Here is an 18,867-nt window from a genome sequence, read left to right on the forward strand (position 1 = left end):
GCAGCTGTAACGCCGCAAAGTGCTCCTCAACGGGCAGCAGCGCTGACGGGGGAATTCTGGAATCAACAAATCGTGGTTCCTCCTCCTTACCTAATCTGTGGCCTTGAGCAGGCCACCTCCTCCTCTATGCTTCAGTTGCCTCATCTCTAAAATGGGGCTAATCAAAGCACCCACGTCACCAAGTTGCTCTAAGAATTAAGTGTCTCATCATCGCAACAACTCTGTCCATGCTTTTAGTGCGCACTATGTATTACACATGAGAAACTGAGACATGGAGAAGCGACGGGCCCAAGGTCACACAGCAAATAAAAGGCAGAGCTGGAATCCAAAGCCAGGCACCCAGGCAACCCAGGGCTGCAAAGTGAGGCTCTCATCCAGGGGTCGGCAAACTCTTTTGTGAAGGCCCAGAAAGTAAATATTTCAGGCTTTGCTGGCCACATCCGGTCTCTGTCACATAGTCTTCTTTATTGTTTGGTTTGGTTTGGTTTGGTTTTACAACCCTTTAAAAAAGAATGTAAACACTATTCTTCACTCACGGGTTGTACACAAACAGGCCATGGCCAGACCTGACCCACGAGCCACAATTTCGCTAGCCCCTGCCTCAAGCCAGTACATAATTCTGCCTCTTTAAATGCTGCCAACTAATTCCCGTGTGGAAGACACATCAAACAGGTCAGATAAAGAACATGAGCAGGTCCAATTCAGTCCACTGGCTACAGGTGACAAGGTCCACACAGAGCTGCTTCTGCACCAAGGTGAAGGGCCCAACTGCATACGGCGTTGCCAGCACCCACTTGGACTCCAAGCAGCTGTAAGGAGCACTGCAGAAAGTCCTTTCCACGTCCCCGGAGGGCCAGAAGATGTGTGCCGAGAACCATGTCCCACCTCCCACCCACTGCACACGTGACAGGCTTATGTTCACAGGCAGCTCTGATGGCCCCGGGGTCTGGGCCAGCTCAGAGGCTCAAGTGTCACCCACCATATCCAGTAGAAAGTCAAGCTCAAAAATTCCCTAGTGCTTTCTCCCTCCCCTTGCCCTTCCAGTTCATGGAGCAAAGATGCACGTGACCCCAGGGAGCAGGTGTGTAGATGAGGCAGCACGAGCCAAACCAACCCACCAGCAGGACTCCGGGAACAGCTGTCAGACACGAGGCCTTGAGGATAGAGCCAGGGTAGGCTAGGGTCATCAGGCAACATTTCCAAGGGCTGAAAACCCTGGGCTGAGAACAGCAGATGGTAACAGAGCCATCTACCCAGCTGGAGATCTACCCAGAAGCCAGCTCTGAAGCTGAGAATTAAGATTTCTTGGGTCCCCACATAAGCAGCCAGCCTTGCCCTGACCAAGACTGAGTCAAAGGTGCTGGACAGTAAAGAGAACAGCAGTATATGCATGCTGTGTGTGGTTTGCCCACCCAGCATCTGCCCACCCTCCTCCACAAATAGCCCAGATTTTGGTGAGGGGGGGTCCAGTCTGTCCCCTCACTGGGCTTTTGGCCTGTGGGATTCAGTGACACAAATCTAAGCCAATTAGAGATCTCTTGCTCAGAGTGATTGGTTTAGGTATGAAGCCCCTGACCCCAATCTCGGCCAATCAGAACACAGTACTGACTTGCTTACTATCACTAGACCACATCTTAGACAATCAGAGCCTAACACTGCCCAGCTCATAGTGATTGGGGCAAAGCCCAAGCCCAAGCATATAGGAGGAGGAGAAGTACCACAAGCAAAGGCTTCATGTCACTGGTTCAAATTAAAGCACATGACCCGGGCCCAAACAATTTGGAATATCATATTTTCCTGACCATAGATGGCCCAGGCCTGAATTGCCCTCGGGACTTCAGTCAGAGCTACTAGAGGAGAGGTTCACTCCTTCCCAGTGTCATTGAACTTGAGATGGTGTGAGGCCAGAGCCGCTGCAGTCCTTTGCCACCACCACCACACTGAAAATAAACCCGAGCAGCTGAAAGCAGAAGTGAACACGGGAGAAAGAGGCAGAGTCCTAGTAGGATCCAGCCCGGCCCAAAGCCCACACTGCCCCAGACTCAGCTACTTGAACAAACAAGTTTTATTTTATGCTCAAGCTAATCGAAGCTGGGTTTCCTGTTCCTTCCAATGTGCTGAAAGGAGTGGGGTGCGGGTCTCACCTTGAGGAGGAGGGGGTACTTGCAGATCCTCTGAATTGGAGATAGCAGGTAGCCCTCCAGAGGGATGTCGGTGGTCTTCCGGCCTCCCAGAAGCATGCAGCTCTGCAAAGGGACAGGAGACCTTCATTAAAACCCACCGAGGATAGCAAAAGGAACGGCCCCCCCTCAAAGAGCCATGGAAAGCACTCTCCAAGTGCAAAAAAAATGACTTTGGAAGCAACTTAGCAACACCCAGGAGAGATGGCAATGTGCACACAGGGAGGGGCAAAAGTAGGTTTGCAGCTGTTCGTACGGAAAATAATGTCATAATCAACCACTGGTAGTACAACAATGAACTGTGTTTCACATACACACAATCCATAAACCTACTTTCGTCCACCCTGTACTCTACAACCCAGCACATGGCCTCCGCCGGGGTGAGCCAGATCCTGCCCAGTCCCTATTTCGGTAATTAATGTTTAATTGGAACATGGCCACGTCCAGTTGTGGACATCCTGTCCACAGCTGCTTCCGAATGATCGTGGCAGAGTAGAGGAGTTGTCACGAAGACCGGAGTCCCAAAATCTGAGGTATTTACCACCTGGCCTTTCACAGACAAGTTTGCGAGCCCCCGGTCTAAGGAATCTTCACAGATGCTACAGGCCAGGAGACAGGAATGTGGACATCAAGGCCACCTTGTTTGGAAGAGCAAGACAATGAGAAGCAACCTAAATATCCACAGGCTAAAAAACAGAAAAACACGTCCACACGAGATGCACACAGAGGCTCACTGCACCGCAGGGACCAACGCTGCTTAAAGCTGTGTGGATGAACCCCCAAAACACACTTTTGAGGGGGAAAAAGAGAAAACAAAGGATACGTATAGTACGTACCCAGTTAAAGCTTTCGAAGGCACACTGAGCAAAATCGGGCACCGTTTATAAAGAACAGGTCTGCAGTGCCACACAAAGACACGCACAGGAAAGAAAGGATGTACCAAGACCTAGTGGGGGTCCCCTCTGCGGAGGGAGGGTGACAAGATTTGGAAAATGCGCTTGCCACCTTCAACTGCTCCTGAAAAGGCTTTGTTTCTCCACCGGGAAGGCGGGGACATGAGCGTGTGGCAGGAGAAGCTCTGTTTGGGTTTGCAGGATGAGGTTGGCAGCTCTTCAGGAATCAAGCACATTCACCCGCCAGCTCCTGGCCACACAGGTCACCTCAGTGCCCAGCCACCTGCAGCCACACCAGTATTTCCTTCAGGACAGCCCCTTTCCTGGGTTCGCTCTATGCCCCCTGCTTAACATGCTTTCACTCCCCCCTGTAATAATAAACAGATTACTATCCTCATCCCTAGCTAACATTGACTGAGAGCCTAGACGTGCCCAGAAGGCCACTGACAGCTCTGACCCTGACCACCAACTGCCCTATGAACCAAACACTATTCTTATTCCCGTTTCGAAACTCAGGCACCTGGGCTTGGGAAGGTTTAGCGTTTCTCCTCAAGGTGACCGCAGAACAAGTGAGCCGCAGAGGCGGCACCTGCACCCAGGCGAGCTGATGAAGAACCTGGACTTGGAAGCATGGCGCTGGGCCGCCCTTACCCAAGCCCAGCATTCCTCTGGGCCAGCCCAGCCCCCCACCCTTTCCTAGAAGCCTGTTCCATCTTCTCTCAGTTCCCAACGCTCTTTCCTCGTGGCACCTCCATAGCAGGTCATTTGTTCCACGCGGCAAAAAACCCCACGCATGTATTGTCCTTTCCTCTGGAGGGGCTCCAACTTCAGAATCCGTGGTTTGGATGCCAGTAATCATTAGTTATGTGTCTGTGGTCCTCCACCCTCCCCATCACATTCCTCAGTCCTGAGGGCTGACAGTGTGCCCAACGAATGCATGAAGGAATAAATGAGTGGGTGAACTAATGAAGGAACAAACCTCCAGCACACCCAGCAATGAACGGGTCTCAGCCTTCCTCCTCAACACCACGCTAGCGAACGGGAAATGAAACGGGACCCTTGGGGAAAGGGATTCCCATTCTATCATTCGTTTGTTCAACAGATTCCCATCGAGCGTTTACTGTGTGCTGGGCACAGATCCAAGCACCAGGGAAACTTCCCAACAAAGCAGACACATTCCCGGCCGTAGTCAGGTGAAAACAAGATCCGAGAACATCTGCCGTGCGCCCACCCTGCACTAGGCGCCGTGCCTCGTGCTTCGCCTATCGGTCGAGTCTATCCTCACAGCCCTCAGGTAAGCACATGGGCTGCTGCCTCCTTCGCAGGTGGGGAAACTGGCACAGAGAACCCAAAGGACCGGCCCCAGACTCGGGACTTAACAGCCCTCTCCTAGGACAGGCAGAATCCCAGGGACCCCGGGGTCCTGCTGGGGTGGGCGCTTCACGGCTGCCACCCCATGTGCACCCCCGTGTGCACCCCGTGTCCACCCCGTGTGCACCCCCCCTGGCGCAGATGGGGGATCAGGGCTGCAGCAGCTGGGAGATGCCAGGCCCCACACTGCTCACACTCAGGCCTTTGTCCTCGGAGCCAGAACTCCCCACAAGCTGCCCTGGTGATGTCAGCTCTGGGCGGAGGAAGGGGAGCATGGGGGTGGGGAAGGGCTTTCCAGAAGCCCCCAGGGCTTAGCCAAAGAAAGGCCTGCCTCTTTGCCCAGAACCGAGGAGTTTTCACAGGACTCACCACCACCAACTCTGCCTGTCCCAGATGCCCTGGAGTGTTGTTTCACTTTATTTTCATTTTTTAAAAGGAAAGAAAGCAAACACACACACCCAGCTACGATTCACTATTACGATTACGCTCTGGGCACTCCGAGAAGAACTTTTGAGAAGTATCCCTTTCAAGCCTCCTAATTCACAGAATTGATCCAGGTGAGGTGTCAACGTCCTCATTTCCCAGCCTCCTAGGCGGCAGTCCCCACGCGGTCATGGGCCATCCTCTCTGTCCACACTCATTCCCCGGCTGACCTCATCCAGACCGGGCACCTTAGCACCATCCTGTCCGCTGACACCCAGACTCCTCTCTCCGCACTGGCCCCTCCCTCCCCGCCCTAATCGTGAGACTCCAAGCTCTGATTCCAAGTTCACATCCCCACCTGGATGTCTAAGAGGCACCTGAAAACTCACACATCCAAAATGGCCTTCCTCATTTTCTTCTCTTGCCTGCTCCTGACTCAGCCTTTACCATCTGGGGAAACTTCACTTCTGTCCAGTTGTTTAGGCCCCAACCCTGGAGTCGTCTTTGACTCCTCTCGTCCAGGTACTCCCCAAACCCAAGCACCCTGCAAATCAGGCCACTGGACCCCCAAACTCTATCATTCCAACCACCTGCTGCATCACCACCCCTGTCCTCACCACCGTCATCTGCCTGGACTGGTGCAGCAGCCCCGTAGTGGGGTGAGAATATCCCCCAAAATGCCACTCACCTGGAATCTGAGAATATGACCCAATTTGGACATAGGGTCTTCTGGGATATAATTAGTTAACATGGGGTTTACTAGATCACGGTGGGCCCTATCTCAACAGACTAGTGTCCTTATAAGAAGAGACGGGACCAGAGAAAAAGGCCACAGGACGAGGGATGCAGGGACCGGAGTCCTGCTTCCACTGGGCAAGGAACCCCGCGGCCACCAGAGGATGTAGAGGAAAGGCAGGGCCCTCCCTTGGAACCCGCGGACGGAGCAGAAACCTGCCAGCACCTGAGGCCAGTCTTCCAGCCTCCAGAACTGGGGAATGACACATCTGTTTTAAACCACCAGTTGGTGGTCACTATAACAGCCCCAGGACACTTATGTCAGTCCCCCCACCCACCCATCCACCCTCCCTCACACAGAGCGCTCCAGTCAATCCTCCGCTCAAAACCCTCCCGGGACTTCCCATACCACTCAGACTAACACTGAACATTCTATTCAAAGTACCGCCTCGTGCTCCAACACAGACAGGTCTCACAGACACTATGTTGAGCAAAAGAAGCCAGACGCGAAAGCACCCTGCAGGATTCCAGTCGCGAAAAATTCCAGGACGGGCAAAGCTAAGGTGTCGGTGAGAGGCATCAGCATGTGCCGAGACCTTGGGGACCTTCTGCAGTGCCAGAAATGTTTCAGTCTTGACCTGGGCGGTGGTCTCCTGGGTGTGTGCATACATGAAAACGCTCACCAGGCTGTGACTGCGTTCACTGCGTGTGTGCTAGACTGCAATAAACAAGCTTCGTAAAAACCTCGGATCCTTTCCACTGTCTGAACGCACCATCATTATCTGGCCTCTCAATCTTTCTGACCTCATTTCCTTCCACTCCTCCTCTTAGGCTCTCCATTCCGGCAATTCCTCAAACACGCTCCTACCTCAGGGCCTTTGCATGGGCAGCTCCTCTACCTGGAAAGCTCCCCCCACCCCAAATACCCCTTGCCTCTCTCTCTTACTTTATCCAGGTTTCTGCTGGATGTCACCTAAGACATCGTTTTCCCAAAGACCAATCTAAAATAGACAGGCACCCCCTAATCCCTCAGGACATCCTGCTGTCCTCAACTTTATTTCCTGCGGAGAACTTAATGGCAGGTGACACATCAGGTAAGTCTCCCCTACTTGAACGGCCCTTGAAGGAGAGTAAGAACTTCTCTCTCCTCAGTCACTGTTGTGCCCCTGAACTTGAAATGATCCCTATCACACAGCGGGTGCTCAATAAGAAGCTACTGAGTGACTAAATGATCCCCACTTTTCAGACAAGGAAACGGAGGCACAGAAAGACAAAGTTCCAGCCCCGTCTTCCAGCTGGTGCAGAGCACGTAGCACCATGAATGGAAAGCCAGATTCTGTCTGTTCTCACCGCCTTAATAGCCCATGATGGACTGAGATGACGCTTCTGCAGGTGGTCAAAAGCTGGGAGATGCCAGCAAGGAGAGAGACAGATGGCACGTGTGCTGGCACCCCACACATCCTCCCCCCAGCCAAGCTGTCCCAGCCCAGCTGCTGCTAGGAAGGCTGGTTGGTCCACTAGGAAGGCTGCAAAAGAGAGAGGAAGGAAAGACAGGAAATTTGAGGCTCTTCCCTTCCCATACCCCTGGAAATGCCTTCTTGCTTCCCAAGACACCGCTGAGCCCAAGGGAACACCCCTGGAGGGTGGGGCTCTGTGCCAGCGAGCCCAGAGCCCGGGCAGCATCGCTAAGGGGTACTACCTGAAAGTCTCCAGGTCCATCGCAGACACATGGTCATGTGTGTGGTCGTACACGATATGACTTTATTCTTGCTTTTTGCCAAGCCTCTTTTATAAATATACGTGCAAAGCTGGAAACACAAGACGCAGCCACCCACAGCGAAAAGCATCAGTCCCGAATGCTTGAGACAAAAGCGAAAAATCAACCAACCTGCGCCTCCTCAGATGCTCACTGGAAGTGGGCCAAGCAACATGAACTCATGAGTGAAGGAAACATACATTTTGAATCAAAATTCTGGGAATTCTTTGCTGGAGACTGTGCATTAGGAGAAAGCATAATGGAGAATTTTATTATATAGTTTAGCTTTCCAAACACATGGTTAACACTCCTTATGCAAGGTTAGTTAACTGGTCTTTGTTTGCTGAAATCTGTATGTGCTGTCAGAAATAAAACAATATGGGGGGGGCGACTGAATGAGTAGGGATTTACAGCCGAAAGACCAGGATTCAAACCCATGAGAAGCTCAATCATTTTCCAAATATGTACTCTTAGGGAGTCGCTTAATCATTTGGAGTCATCGAAATCACTTTTGACAAAGGCTTGAGATGTCCCCTAACATATTCCTCCTCCACAGCAACAGGATTTCCAGCTGGGCACATGGCTGCCCAGAATAAAGCCTAAATTTCCTAGCCTCTCTTGCAGCTAGGTGTGGGCATGTGACTAAGTTCTGACCAATGGGGAATGAGCAGAAGAGGTGTGTGGCTTCCTGTTGTGCCTTTACCAGGAGAAAGGCAGTCCTCCCTTCCCTCCCGTCCTGCACCCCACCACCTACAGGCGGAAATGGTAAGAGGTCCCCTTAGACCACAACGATGAGGGCACAACCTAGGGCTTCAGCCTGGACACTGGAGCCCCAGACTGTCTACATCATGTTAATTAACATGGGAAAGAAATAAATGCTTATTTTGTTTAAACCACTGTTATTTGGGATGTCTGTAAAGCACACAAATATGTATCCTAAGTCACATACAACACAACTGGTAAAGCTCCAAGGAGGTCGCAAATGGGAACCCACTTACACATAAGCAAGGCTCTCCGCAATTGTAGGAAAGACCAGCACGGGTGTCTATGGCTTTGCCTGATCAACATCCATTTCCAGCTTACTTCCACAAGAACCAACCAACTGGCCTTGAAGGATCCATCCACCACATTCTTAGGGCCTGTGGCATATGTAGAGTTGACTCCGCCCTCCAGCTCCAGAAGTGACCAATCAGAGCCCCAACCAATCCTCTCTCCACAGCAACTGGTTTAGGGATAAGGTCTTGAGCCAAGAGAAGCCAATGAGCATGATCAAACACGGGATTTCTGCCTTACTACTGAGAAAGAGGAGTTGTCTTTACCCTAGAGTTGCTCAGCTATGGGTGAGTATAAAGGTAGGGTTGCTAAATGCCACCTGAAACCACTTGAGGAGAGCCTGCCTGAGAATGGAGCCAAGACTGAGAAAAGCAGAGTCAAGAGACACATTCCTGATTAAATCATTTGAACACCCGGATGCTGCTGTGCCTGAAGCCCTCTCAGGCCTTAAACTTCCCAGGAAAGTGAACCAGTAATTTTTTTTTCCCATAAGCCAATTTTAACTGGATTTCTTTCACTTATAACTAAATAACCCAAGTAATACAGTCATTACCACTATCACTACCACTCTCACTAGAATCATTACTTTACAACAGGAATCGGCAAACTTGTCTTTAGGGCCAAATACAACCCTCGGCCTGTTTTTGTAAATAAAGTTTTATTGGAACATAGCCATGCTGATTTCTTAACATATTTTTTATGGGTGCTTTTATGCTGTAACAGCAGAGCTGAATCATGACAGAGGTTGAAGGACGCACAAAGGCAAGAGTATTCACTCTCTGGCCCTTTACAGAAAGGGTTCAATCCCTGGTTTGGAGAGAGTACTCTAGCAGAGGACGGGATCAGGCAGCAAGGGCAGTGTGAAGGCACGAAGCTCTCTGGTGCCTAAGGACGCACATGGCTGAAGCAAACAGAAGACAGAAACAGGGATGGCGGGTAAACTTACCAAGAGGAAGGCGCGCACAGTGGGGATCTTGTTCAGCTCCACAAGCAGCCGCAGGGCCTTCTCATGGTTGCTGCAATATTCCTCATACACGCAGAACTTGTCCTTCTGCAAGACAAGGACAGAGCCTGAGACAGGTCATGGCAGTCAGGCAAACACGCTGAGATGTGCTGCTGATTGGACCAGCAGGCTGGGGAGGAGAGGGCCCCGAGAGACCCCAGACCCTGAGAGACTACACAGCAGGAGGGATTTGGGGTAAAGCTCACTGCAGGCCTCTCAGCCTCCACTCCGGCCCCAGTTCTGCACCCATCGGCCTGAGTAACCTTTCGGGAAGCAGCATGGGCCAGGGTCAAGTGTACAGACACAAGCCAGGGCTTGGCCCTGGCGCTGCACTTCCACCTGGGAACTTGAACAAGTTACCTGACTTCTCTGTGCCTTGGTGTCCTCACCTGTGAGCTACAGTTAGTAACAGTCCCTAATTCATAGGGCTGTTATGAGGATTAAGGAAGTTAAAAATGTAAGCATTCAGCATGTAGTAAGTGCTCAATAAATGTCCAACTTCATCATTAAAACGCAAGTCAGACTGTGTCATGCCAACGGTGGCCTATCACACTGGGAATGAAACCTAACACTTGATTAAGAACTTCAAAGGTCCAATAATATGACCCTGCCCTTCTCTGACCTCATCTCACTAGCCTTCTATCTGCTCCTTCTATTTGCCAAGCCTGTTCCTACCGCAGGGCCTTTGCACTTAGCCATTCTCTCTACCTGGAATACTCCTCCCCAAGGCCTGGCCATGTCCCACCATTCAAGACTGCCACCTCTCCAATGACACCTGGACTACCCTAGCTAAAAGAGCCACCCCGGTGTTCTCTATCACCCACCCACCTGCCTTCACTTTCTTTATAGTGCTCTTACAATCTGGAATTATCCGGATTATTTGTTCATCTCCCCACTTGGCAGTCAGCTCCCTGAAGGCCGTGAACATGTCTGTCCTGTGCAATGAACCCTAGCACAATGCCTAGCACACCGTACACCCTCAACAAAGACTTGCTAAGTGAATGAATTCTGCACACCTACTGTGTGCTACATCCTGTATATATGAACCAGAAGAGTCAAGGCAGGCTCCAGAACTTGGGGAATAAGCAGATCTCTGCAGTGGCTGTCCTGAGGCAGAGGGACAGTTCTGCTGACCTCCAGATATCCCCAAGCCCAAAGCTGGTCTCCTTTTCAGCCTAGAGGTCACACAGGGGTCATGAGGTCTGTAACGATCAGTCAAGGTTTCCGGGACTGGAAGGGACAGGAGCCTTCTTAGCAGGAAGCTCACCACAAAGCATTCTCGGTTTCAAAAGTCTCACAGAACACTGCCTCCAACCAGCCAAACTCCAAACAAGGATGTCCTGGGCAAGGCCACTGGGGAGGAAGAGCTGAAGGGCCTTGACCTTGGGCTGGGGGACGGGCAGAAGACCCCAAGCAGCAAAGGAAGGAAAAGGTGGGTCTGCAGCTCGTCTTGTTTCTAAACGAGCCCCCGTCATCCTGCCGATGGGTGGCTACAGGAAAGAGGAAACCAAAAAGGAGAGAGACTGGGTTTCAGAATCAATCAGCCGCCCTGACACCCCCAGTGCACTCTGGGGGTTCCGTGTGCACCATCTGAGCAGGCGCCTGAGTGCGCACGGCCAGAGCCGACAGCTACCAGGGAGTCTGCTCCGGGCACTGAATGCCTGCCACGCTCGCTCTCCTAGAATGAGGGTGGACTCATAACACCTCGCAATAACCTGACGTGGCCACCACCGCCTTCAACCCAACCACACGTGGGAAAATCGAGGAAAAGTCATGAGCCCGGGGTCTCACACCTAGGGAAGGGGCACACCAGGATCAGTCTTTCTTCACGTCCATGCCAACATCCAACTCAAGGTCACTGGAAGGGGTTGGGGATGGGAGTGGGAGTGGAAGCCAAAGCAATGAGCGCAGATCTCGAGCCACAGACCCACGGACTAAGCTCTGAGGAGCATCACAGAGTGACGAAGGGCACAGTGACTCCAGACCAGATCACCTGGGCTGGAAACTCGGCTCCAGGCTCCCTAAGCGGCGAGTAACCTTAGGGAGCTGCCTCACCTACTTCTGCCTCAATTCCTTTCCTGATAAAATGAACACAACAGCAGATCTCCTCCCCCGCGCACTGCTTGGCCTGCTGGAAAATTAAATAACCGCACATGTAAAACAAGGTGAAGCTTTCCTGATACGCAGTGAACACTCACAACATTTCAGAATACCCTAGCCCTGGCCGCGAGGCTCAGTTGGTCGGAGCATCATCCCAAACACCAAAAGCTTATGGGTTTGATTCCCAATCAGGGCACACACCTGGGCTGTGAGTTCGATCCCAGCTCAGGGAGCCTGTGGGAGGCAACCGATCAATGTCTCTCTCTCTCTCTCATATCAATGTCTTGTCTGTCTGTCTGTCTCTCTTCACCCCCACCCTCCCTCCCTCCCTTCCTCTCTCTCTAAAATTGATTACAAAAAATTATAACAATAATGACCTCCCCACCATAAGGTTGTTGTGAGAATTATCAGGTAAATTCATAATAAGTGCTTAAAATGGTGCACAGTAAATGCTCATTAAATATTAGCTATTATTATTGTTGCTGTTACTGACATTGCAGCCATTGTTACCATCATTATGATTTCAGCCAATTCATTATCCCATGGGTGAATCAGGCTGTGACAGGGTGGAGCAGCGGACACGTGGGTTCAATGGCAGAGAGACAGGCAGACAGAGGACAAAGAGAGCTGGGGTGGCTCCTGGGTCTGGACAGGGCCACTGGGGGAAGGCACCAGGCAGGTTTTGAGAAATACGCTGGCCACCGAGCCCTGGGGTGCCTTACTTCTCATCCAGGCACCGTCCATCTCCCCCATTTGCCCCTGCACTGGGGGCTCCATGGCCTGGGTTTGCTGAGGTCACTGTTGGGGTGCAATGGGGACTGAAGTCCCAGCAGAGAGCAGGAATTATGAGTATTTGATGAATAAAAGCCAGAAAGCAATAGGAGGAACTGAGATGGGCCTGAGAGCCCTAAAACCAGCCCCATGCTCCTTCCAGAAGGACCTGGTCCACCACACCAACAGCTCGGCTCTTCATTGGAACATCTGTTGTCTTACGCACCCAGCATCCATTCTGTTCCGGTCACGACTCACAGTTCTTCCCCTGCCAAACCTTCTCTGCACTTGGAGCCCACACACCCCACTCCCCTCCCAGGCACCACAGGTGAGCATGTCACCCAGGCCAAGCCAATCAAAGAGACCCCTGTCCTGGCATCAAGGCCCAAGCTGGGCCAACGACAGCCCTCAAGGCCTTATGCTAAAATCAATGTAATGAGAGCTCTCTTTGAACTCTTGCTGCTGAGCTGTGTCAATCTGAAAAACTGAGGGCCACTTCCGCCACCATGTGAGGCATCCACGGCCCCCACCCCCCAAGAATGAAGTCCATCCCAAGAAAAGCAGAGCCTAGAGACACAGAAACACCAAGCCATGAAAACATATGGGGTCCTGGATCCAGCTATGCCTGAAGCCAACATACTCCTGAAAATTTCATTTGTATGAGCCATAAAGCCTTTTTTTGTGTGTAAGTCTATCTGAGTTGGTGTTTTTGTCACTTGCAATAAAGACAGTCCTAATGCATACACACTCTGAAAAGGAGGAGAAAATGAAGAATGGACCCAAGTGTGGTGAGGTGACAGCATTTCCATCTGTACTATGAAGGGGCTGGGCCAGAAAGCAGAGACAAAACTGTTTACTCTCACATGCCAACCCCAATTAATGGGGGCTGCTGATTCCAACATGGGCGGGAAGAATTCTGGAGGCCCCCAGGGAGCCCAGAGGCAGAATTCTCAGATGGATTAGCGATGTCTGCCACAGATGCGGGAGAGGGAGTACGTGGTAAGCTCGCCACAGCTGTATCATTCCTCCTCCCCCGAGCCCCTTCTCTCACACTGGGCAATGTCATCCTCTCCTCCGGACTGTGAAAAGGGCAGGGAACCAAGGCTTGGGGCTTGGAGAAGTTAAATTTAGCAAATGAGAACACCCCTCTTCGGAAGCATGCCCAGCTCCATCCCTCCCACGTCCTTCCATTGAGCCCAAAGCCAGCTGCATCTCGGGTCTGAGACGCTGCAAATCTGGAAATGCTGCCTCTGACAGCTAAGAGTCCACGTGTTCCATTTCCTCTGAGGGGCCCCAAGTGGGCTTTGATTGTTTTGCCAGGAGGCAACAAACAGTTGTGCACACACAGATGTGGTGGGTAGGGAACTTGAGGCTGTGGTTTCGGGCTGTGAAGGAGGAGAAGGGGCCAGCTACCAGCCTGAGGGCAGCTGGGCCAGAGGGTTTAGGCCCCCAGAGAGGACTCAAGGAATGTCAGAGGTGGTGGCTGCTGCCCCCAGGACCTGGGGAGCAACACTGGCTCCACGGAGACCATCTGCTCCAAACCAATCACTTCAGACAGAAAGACTGCGACTCAGCAAAAAGAGCTGGCCATGGGGACCTCTCCTTGGATGGGGAGGGAGCATGAGATCCAAGTTTCACTTTCACGAGGGTTTTCCGAACCTATCCACACAGCTGCAGGAAGAGGAGGCTCAAGCATAACTCAGACCACACCGCTTCCCTGCTGAAAACTCAGAATAAAATCCCCACGAGCTCTGGCCCGAACATCCCTCACTCCCTCCATTGCTCTCTGTTCTGGCCACCCTGGTCCCCCTCTACCATTGCAGGGACCCCACCCTTCCTCCAGACCACCCCATCTCTCTGGCCCACCCTGCCCAGGGTTGCTGATAGAACACAGGGCACCCAGTAGAGTTCTCGTGTCAGATAAACAATAAATTCAAGTGTAAGTATGTCCCAAATACTACATGAGGCATACTAAAAAGTTGTCATCTACCTCAAATCCAAATGTACTCAGCTGTCCTAGGGGTTTTAACTTGCTAAATCTAGCCACCTGCCCCTAACTTCCCAGCGTCAGACCACCTTGACTAGTCACCTCCCCTGCATCTACATCCCGGTTCTTCAGAGCCTGTGCCACCATCTGAAATGACCCCCTCTGTGACCATCCTCGCCCTCCATTTCTCTGGTCCATGAGCCTGACGGCAGCAGGGAGCAGGTCTGCCTTATTTGGGGCAGCATCCAGAGGGCCTGGCACCGTGCCTGGCACACAGGAGGTGCTTAGTATGTATTTCAGGAGACTTTATCATGTGAGATGGTGAAAAACACAAGCCCTAGAGCCAAACTACATGGGTTCAAACCCTAGCTCCAACACTTACAAGCTGGAGGCCTCAGTTTCCTCATTTGTGAAGTGGGCATAATAACAGCGCCCACTGTTTAAGGTTGTTGTGAGGTTTTAATGAATTCATATACCGAAAGCACACAGAACAAGGCCCAGTACCAAGGAAACACTCGCTAAGGGAGAGTTCGTGATCATGTCAGTAGTAGTGGTTAGGTTTGGGAAGAAGGGGGTGAGGGGTTCTCCTACTGTCCACTGATGGATGTGGCACTCCCCCCCAAGGGGACAGCCGGCCAACCAGGGCCCTCACTGGGTCTGAAGCCAACCTTCCTCTCCCAGAGAGCCTGTCTGCAGGGCTCTGTGCCCAACTACCGCCTCAGCACCCAGACGCTGCCTCGGCAGGGAGTCAGCAAGCCTGGGCAGGCGGCTGGCCTGGCGACCCTGCCCCTTGGGCTGTGGTGGATGCTGTGGTGGATGCTGTGGTGGATGCTGTGGTGGATGCTGTGGTCCACCAGGACAGAGGCACCCACAGCTCCCATTAAGTCCCTCCCTGGGAACTGCCTGGGCCTGAGGCTTTCCATGCACTCCCAGGACAGCCCACATCCAGGGACTGGGCAATGCAGGTTGCAGAGGCCCACCTCCACTGCCGCAATTTGGGGTGAGCTGAAGAGTCACCCCAGCTCCAGAGTCCCAGTGGATTGAGCACGGGCCTGCGAACCACACGATTGCGGTTCGATTCCCAGTCAGGGCACATGCCTAGGTTGCAGGCCAGTTCCCAGCAGAGGACGCATGAGAAGCAACCATACATTGATCCTTCTCTCCTTCTCTCTTTCCCTTCCCTTCAAAAGATAAATAAATGAAATCTTAAAAAAAAAGGTGGTTTTAATTTAAAAACACTGAATCACGGGAAGAGGAGAAAGTCGACTCTTTTTTCAATTGTTCCAATGATCTCAGGGAGGGAGCCTCAGCCGGGTGTGACTTGACAGAACACACCACAGTCTAATGCAGTTAATCTTCCCTTTGATCAAAGTGAGGGCAGGCACCGGCTCAGACACCCGGGGTGGGGGAGTTTCTAGACAGAATGCGGTACCTCAGTCGGTTTCTATTGCATTTCTTTTTAAAGTTACCATCTATTTATAGCAATCATTTTCCATGTCCAATGATGATGCAAATTTCCCTTTTTCAAATGTCTTCAGTTTCTTCAAGCGAAACTATTTCTTAAAAGACGAATCAGGTAACGATATGAGAAATTATAAACAGCGTATGAATCAATGAGTTCCGGCTTTGCTGTGAGGAGGGTTCAGATCCTAGCTCTTCCACCGATCTAGGCCTGGCCTTGGATTTCACCCTTCTCTCGGGTTGCTTGCCTGTTGAGTAAGCTTGGGGCTGGGTGCTGTTCTCGATGCAGGGACAGGGCAGTGGACATGACAAAGTCCCTGCTCCCATGTTGCTGATTTTCTAGGGGGAAAGACAACAAGCAAAAAGAAGCGAAATATGCAATGTACCAGAGGGTGATTAAGGGCCCCAGACAATGACAAGGGCGGGGTCTAGAAGGTGGGGGAGCATGACAACTCTGAACAAAGGGGCCTGGAAGGAGGGGAGCATTTCTGTAAAGATTTCAAGGTGGGGAGGATCCAAGTCTCGGGGATGGCCCAGGGTCCAAGCGGAGGGAACAATGCACGCAAAGACCTGACATGGGGACGGGCCCACCGTGTTCTGGACAGAAAGGAGGCCAGGGTGGCTGCAGTGGCGACAGTGAGGTCCCAGGCTCTGGCAGGGCCTAATAAATCCCCAAATGCCCCAGACAACCCAGGCAGGCATCAGAGAATGCCTGGTCCCATGAACAAACACGTACGTGGTATGAGTGAGCAAACACTCACTGAGCACTTATCAGTGTGTCGGGCGCTGCCACATTTAATTCTCTCCACCACCCTAGACAGTGGGTTTCACTGCTCCCACCTGACATGAGGAAACTGAGGCTCAGCCAGGTGAGGACATTCTCCCAGCATCACAGAGCAGCAGAGCCAGGGGCAAGGTCAGGCACCCGGCTCTAAAACACCCCATCTCGAGGGACCAGGCAGGATGTGTGCTGGGTTCTCAGGGTTCGAGGAAGGTCCCGGCCCAGAATGACTTCCCACAAAGGCCTGAACCTCAACCACAGATGCCCAAGACTGCGACGGTAAGCACTGCCTTCATCAATGCCCAGTGGGATGAGGCTACGTGGGGAGGGTCTGGCCAGTGAAGAAGCAGAATGTATGGAGAAGTTGCCCCCTGGGCATGAAACTCCCCACCCTTTCCTCCAGCTACCTACCTCTGCATCTCCGAATGAGTTAGGGATCCTGTAGAGAGAGTGGGGAGAGCTCAAGTGGACACACAGGAGCCAGAGACCCTCACTGACTGACCAATAGCAAAACCCACTTACCTCACCTCTGTGGCTCAGGCAGAGAAGTCGGGGGCCAGGGGGCTTGGGGTTATTGGCAAGCAGATAATGCCCCTTGAGGACCCCTTCCCCCACTTGGGCTAAAATAGGGGCTGTGTGACTCTCAGGTATCATCACTCCATGGTCACCTCCTCCCGAAAGCCTTCCCTGGTGTCCCTGCTGGAACAACGCCCCGGGCTGACACCCACACAGCATCCGTCAAGGCCGGGCTGAATATAAGTACTGCAGTTGCATGAACTCACTCACCCTCACGACAGACCATGTGGCAGCTACTCTCCTTACCCAGTTCACAGAAGCAGAGACTGAAGCCCAGAGAGGCGGAGGGACTTGTCCAAGGTAGAACAGGGATTTGAACCTACTAAATAGTCTAGGTCCAGGGAAATAAGGGCTCACTCTTTCCTCTGAACCCAAAGGGAAGACTGGGTCCCCCATTTTTTATCTGCCTATTCAGGAACTGTTTCCAGAACCACAGCTGCCATGCCTTCTCCCCCTCTTCACCCTCCCCACTCTACCCTCCTGCCCCAGGGCACCATCCTGCCAGAAGGCACAGTGAACTAACTCTTCCCGGTCCCCCTGTCTCCCCCACACTCCGCTCCCCTCCCGCAGCCACGGGGCCCTCTAAACCCAACACAGATCACATCTTTGCCCTGCTCAACACCCTCCTTTAGCACCCAGCCCTCCTGCGCCCTACCTTGCTCTCGAGGTTCCCCTGCCCCAGACACCACGAAAAGGAGACTGCACGGAGAGGAGGCCGAGTCCAGCACTCACCGAACACTGCCCAGTGCCAGGAGCTGCTCTGAACACTCACCTTACACCATCTCTCTGGATACTCAGCAACATCACGGGCAGGTCTAGTTCTTTGCCCATTTTACAGGTGAGGACACAGAGGCACAGACAAGTCCAAGCAACTTGCTGAGAGAAGCACAGCTTCCAAGAAGCTGGGCAGCCCCACTCCTGGGAAGCCTGCCCTCCCAGTACCATAGGAGCCCATGGCTTCTGGGGCTGGAAGTCCCAGAGGGCAGAGAGGGCTACACAGCCTCTGCCCACCCAGAGGTGATCCTTCAGAGAAGGGAGTTAGAGACGAGGATGACTATGCAAGAGCCATGGCGGACCCAGGCCTTGCTATACACCAGGGCTTCTCACTCCAGCGCTGCTTACATTTGAGGTCAAATTATGCTCTTCCGGGGCTGGCCTGTGCCTTGTAGGCTGTCCTGGCCTCCACTCACTAAAGCAAGTAGTCGCCCTTCCAGCCCCCAAAGCTGTAACAGTCAAAAAGTGTCTAGACATAGCCAAGCATCCTGAGGGGCAAATATCACCCGCTGGCTGAGAACGCCTGCTCTGCGCGATGCCCTTTATTGCATCATCTCTTTGAGTCCTTCTACCAGTCCAAGGAGGGAGGCACGATTACCCCTCCTTCTCAACCAGGGGAGAAGCCCGCTTCCCAAAAGCTGCAGGCTCCAACCAGGGCTTGGCACTATACTCACGAATTTTAAGAAAACATTCCCAAGTTCGTGTTGAGACTGCGGCTCCGGATGTAAACAATACTCCAAGGCAGCCAGGAAATCCTTATGAACTTCCAGGATGTCTTCAATGTTCGAGAACAGGATCTGGGAGGAAGAGCAGGGCCCAAGGAAGGCATCAATCAAGGCATAAAAGATGAGCAAAACCAAGAACAAAAAATATTTATCCCCCACAGTCCAGGTGAGGGTGTGCCAAAACAGGCACTCTCCCCCCCTCCGGAGCCAGTCCGCACTAACGCAAACAGGGACAGTAACGAAAAGATTGCCAGCATTAACTCAACAGGATTAATGCC

General features: G+C 52.4%; 1 protein-coding gene across 2 annotated transcripts in view; it reads right to left on the reverse strand.

The window, feature by feature from the left end:
• Positions 1-18,867, reverse strand: part of PREX1 (phosphatidylinositol-3,4,5-trisphosphate dependent Rac exchange factor 1) — a 169,133-nt gene that overhangs the window by 80,536 nt on the left and 69,730 nt on the right. For both annotated transcript variants that reach the window (XM_037059851.1, XM_037059849.1), the window contains exons 3-5: positions 18,539-18,661; positions 9,358-9,462; positions 2,145-2,246 (exon numbers count right to left, since the gene is read on the reverse strand). In XM_037059851.1, coding sequence (XP_036915746.1) covers positions 2,145-2,246; positions 9,358-9,462; positions 18,539-18,661 — 330 coding nt within the window. The remainder of the gene's footprint in view (positions 1-2,144; positions 2,247-9,357; positions 9,463-18,538; positions 18,662-18,867) is intronic.

This window comes from Sturnira hondurensis, unplaced genomic scaffold, assembly GCF_014824575.4.
Source record: "Sturnira hondurensis isolate 20B ecotype Veracruz unplaced genomic scaffold, ASM1482457v3 Scaffold0011378, whole genome shotgun sequence".
NCBI lineage: Eukaryota > Metazoa > Chordata > Mammalia > Chiroptera > Phyllostomidae > Sturnira > Sturnira hondurensis.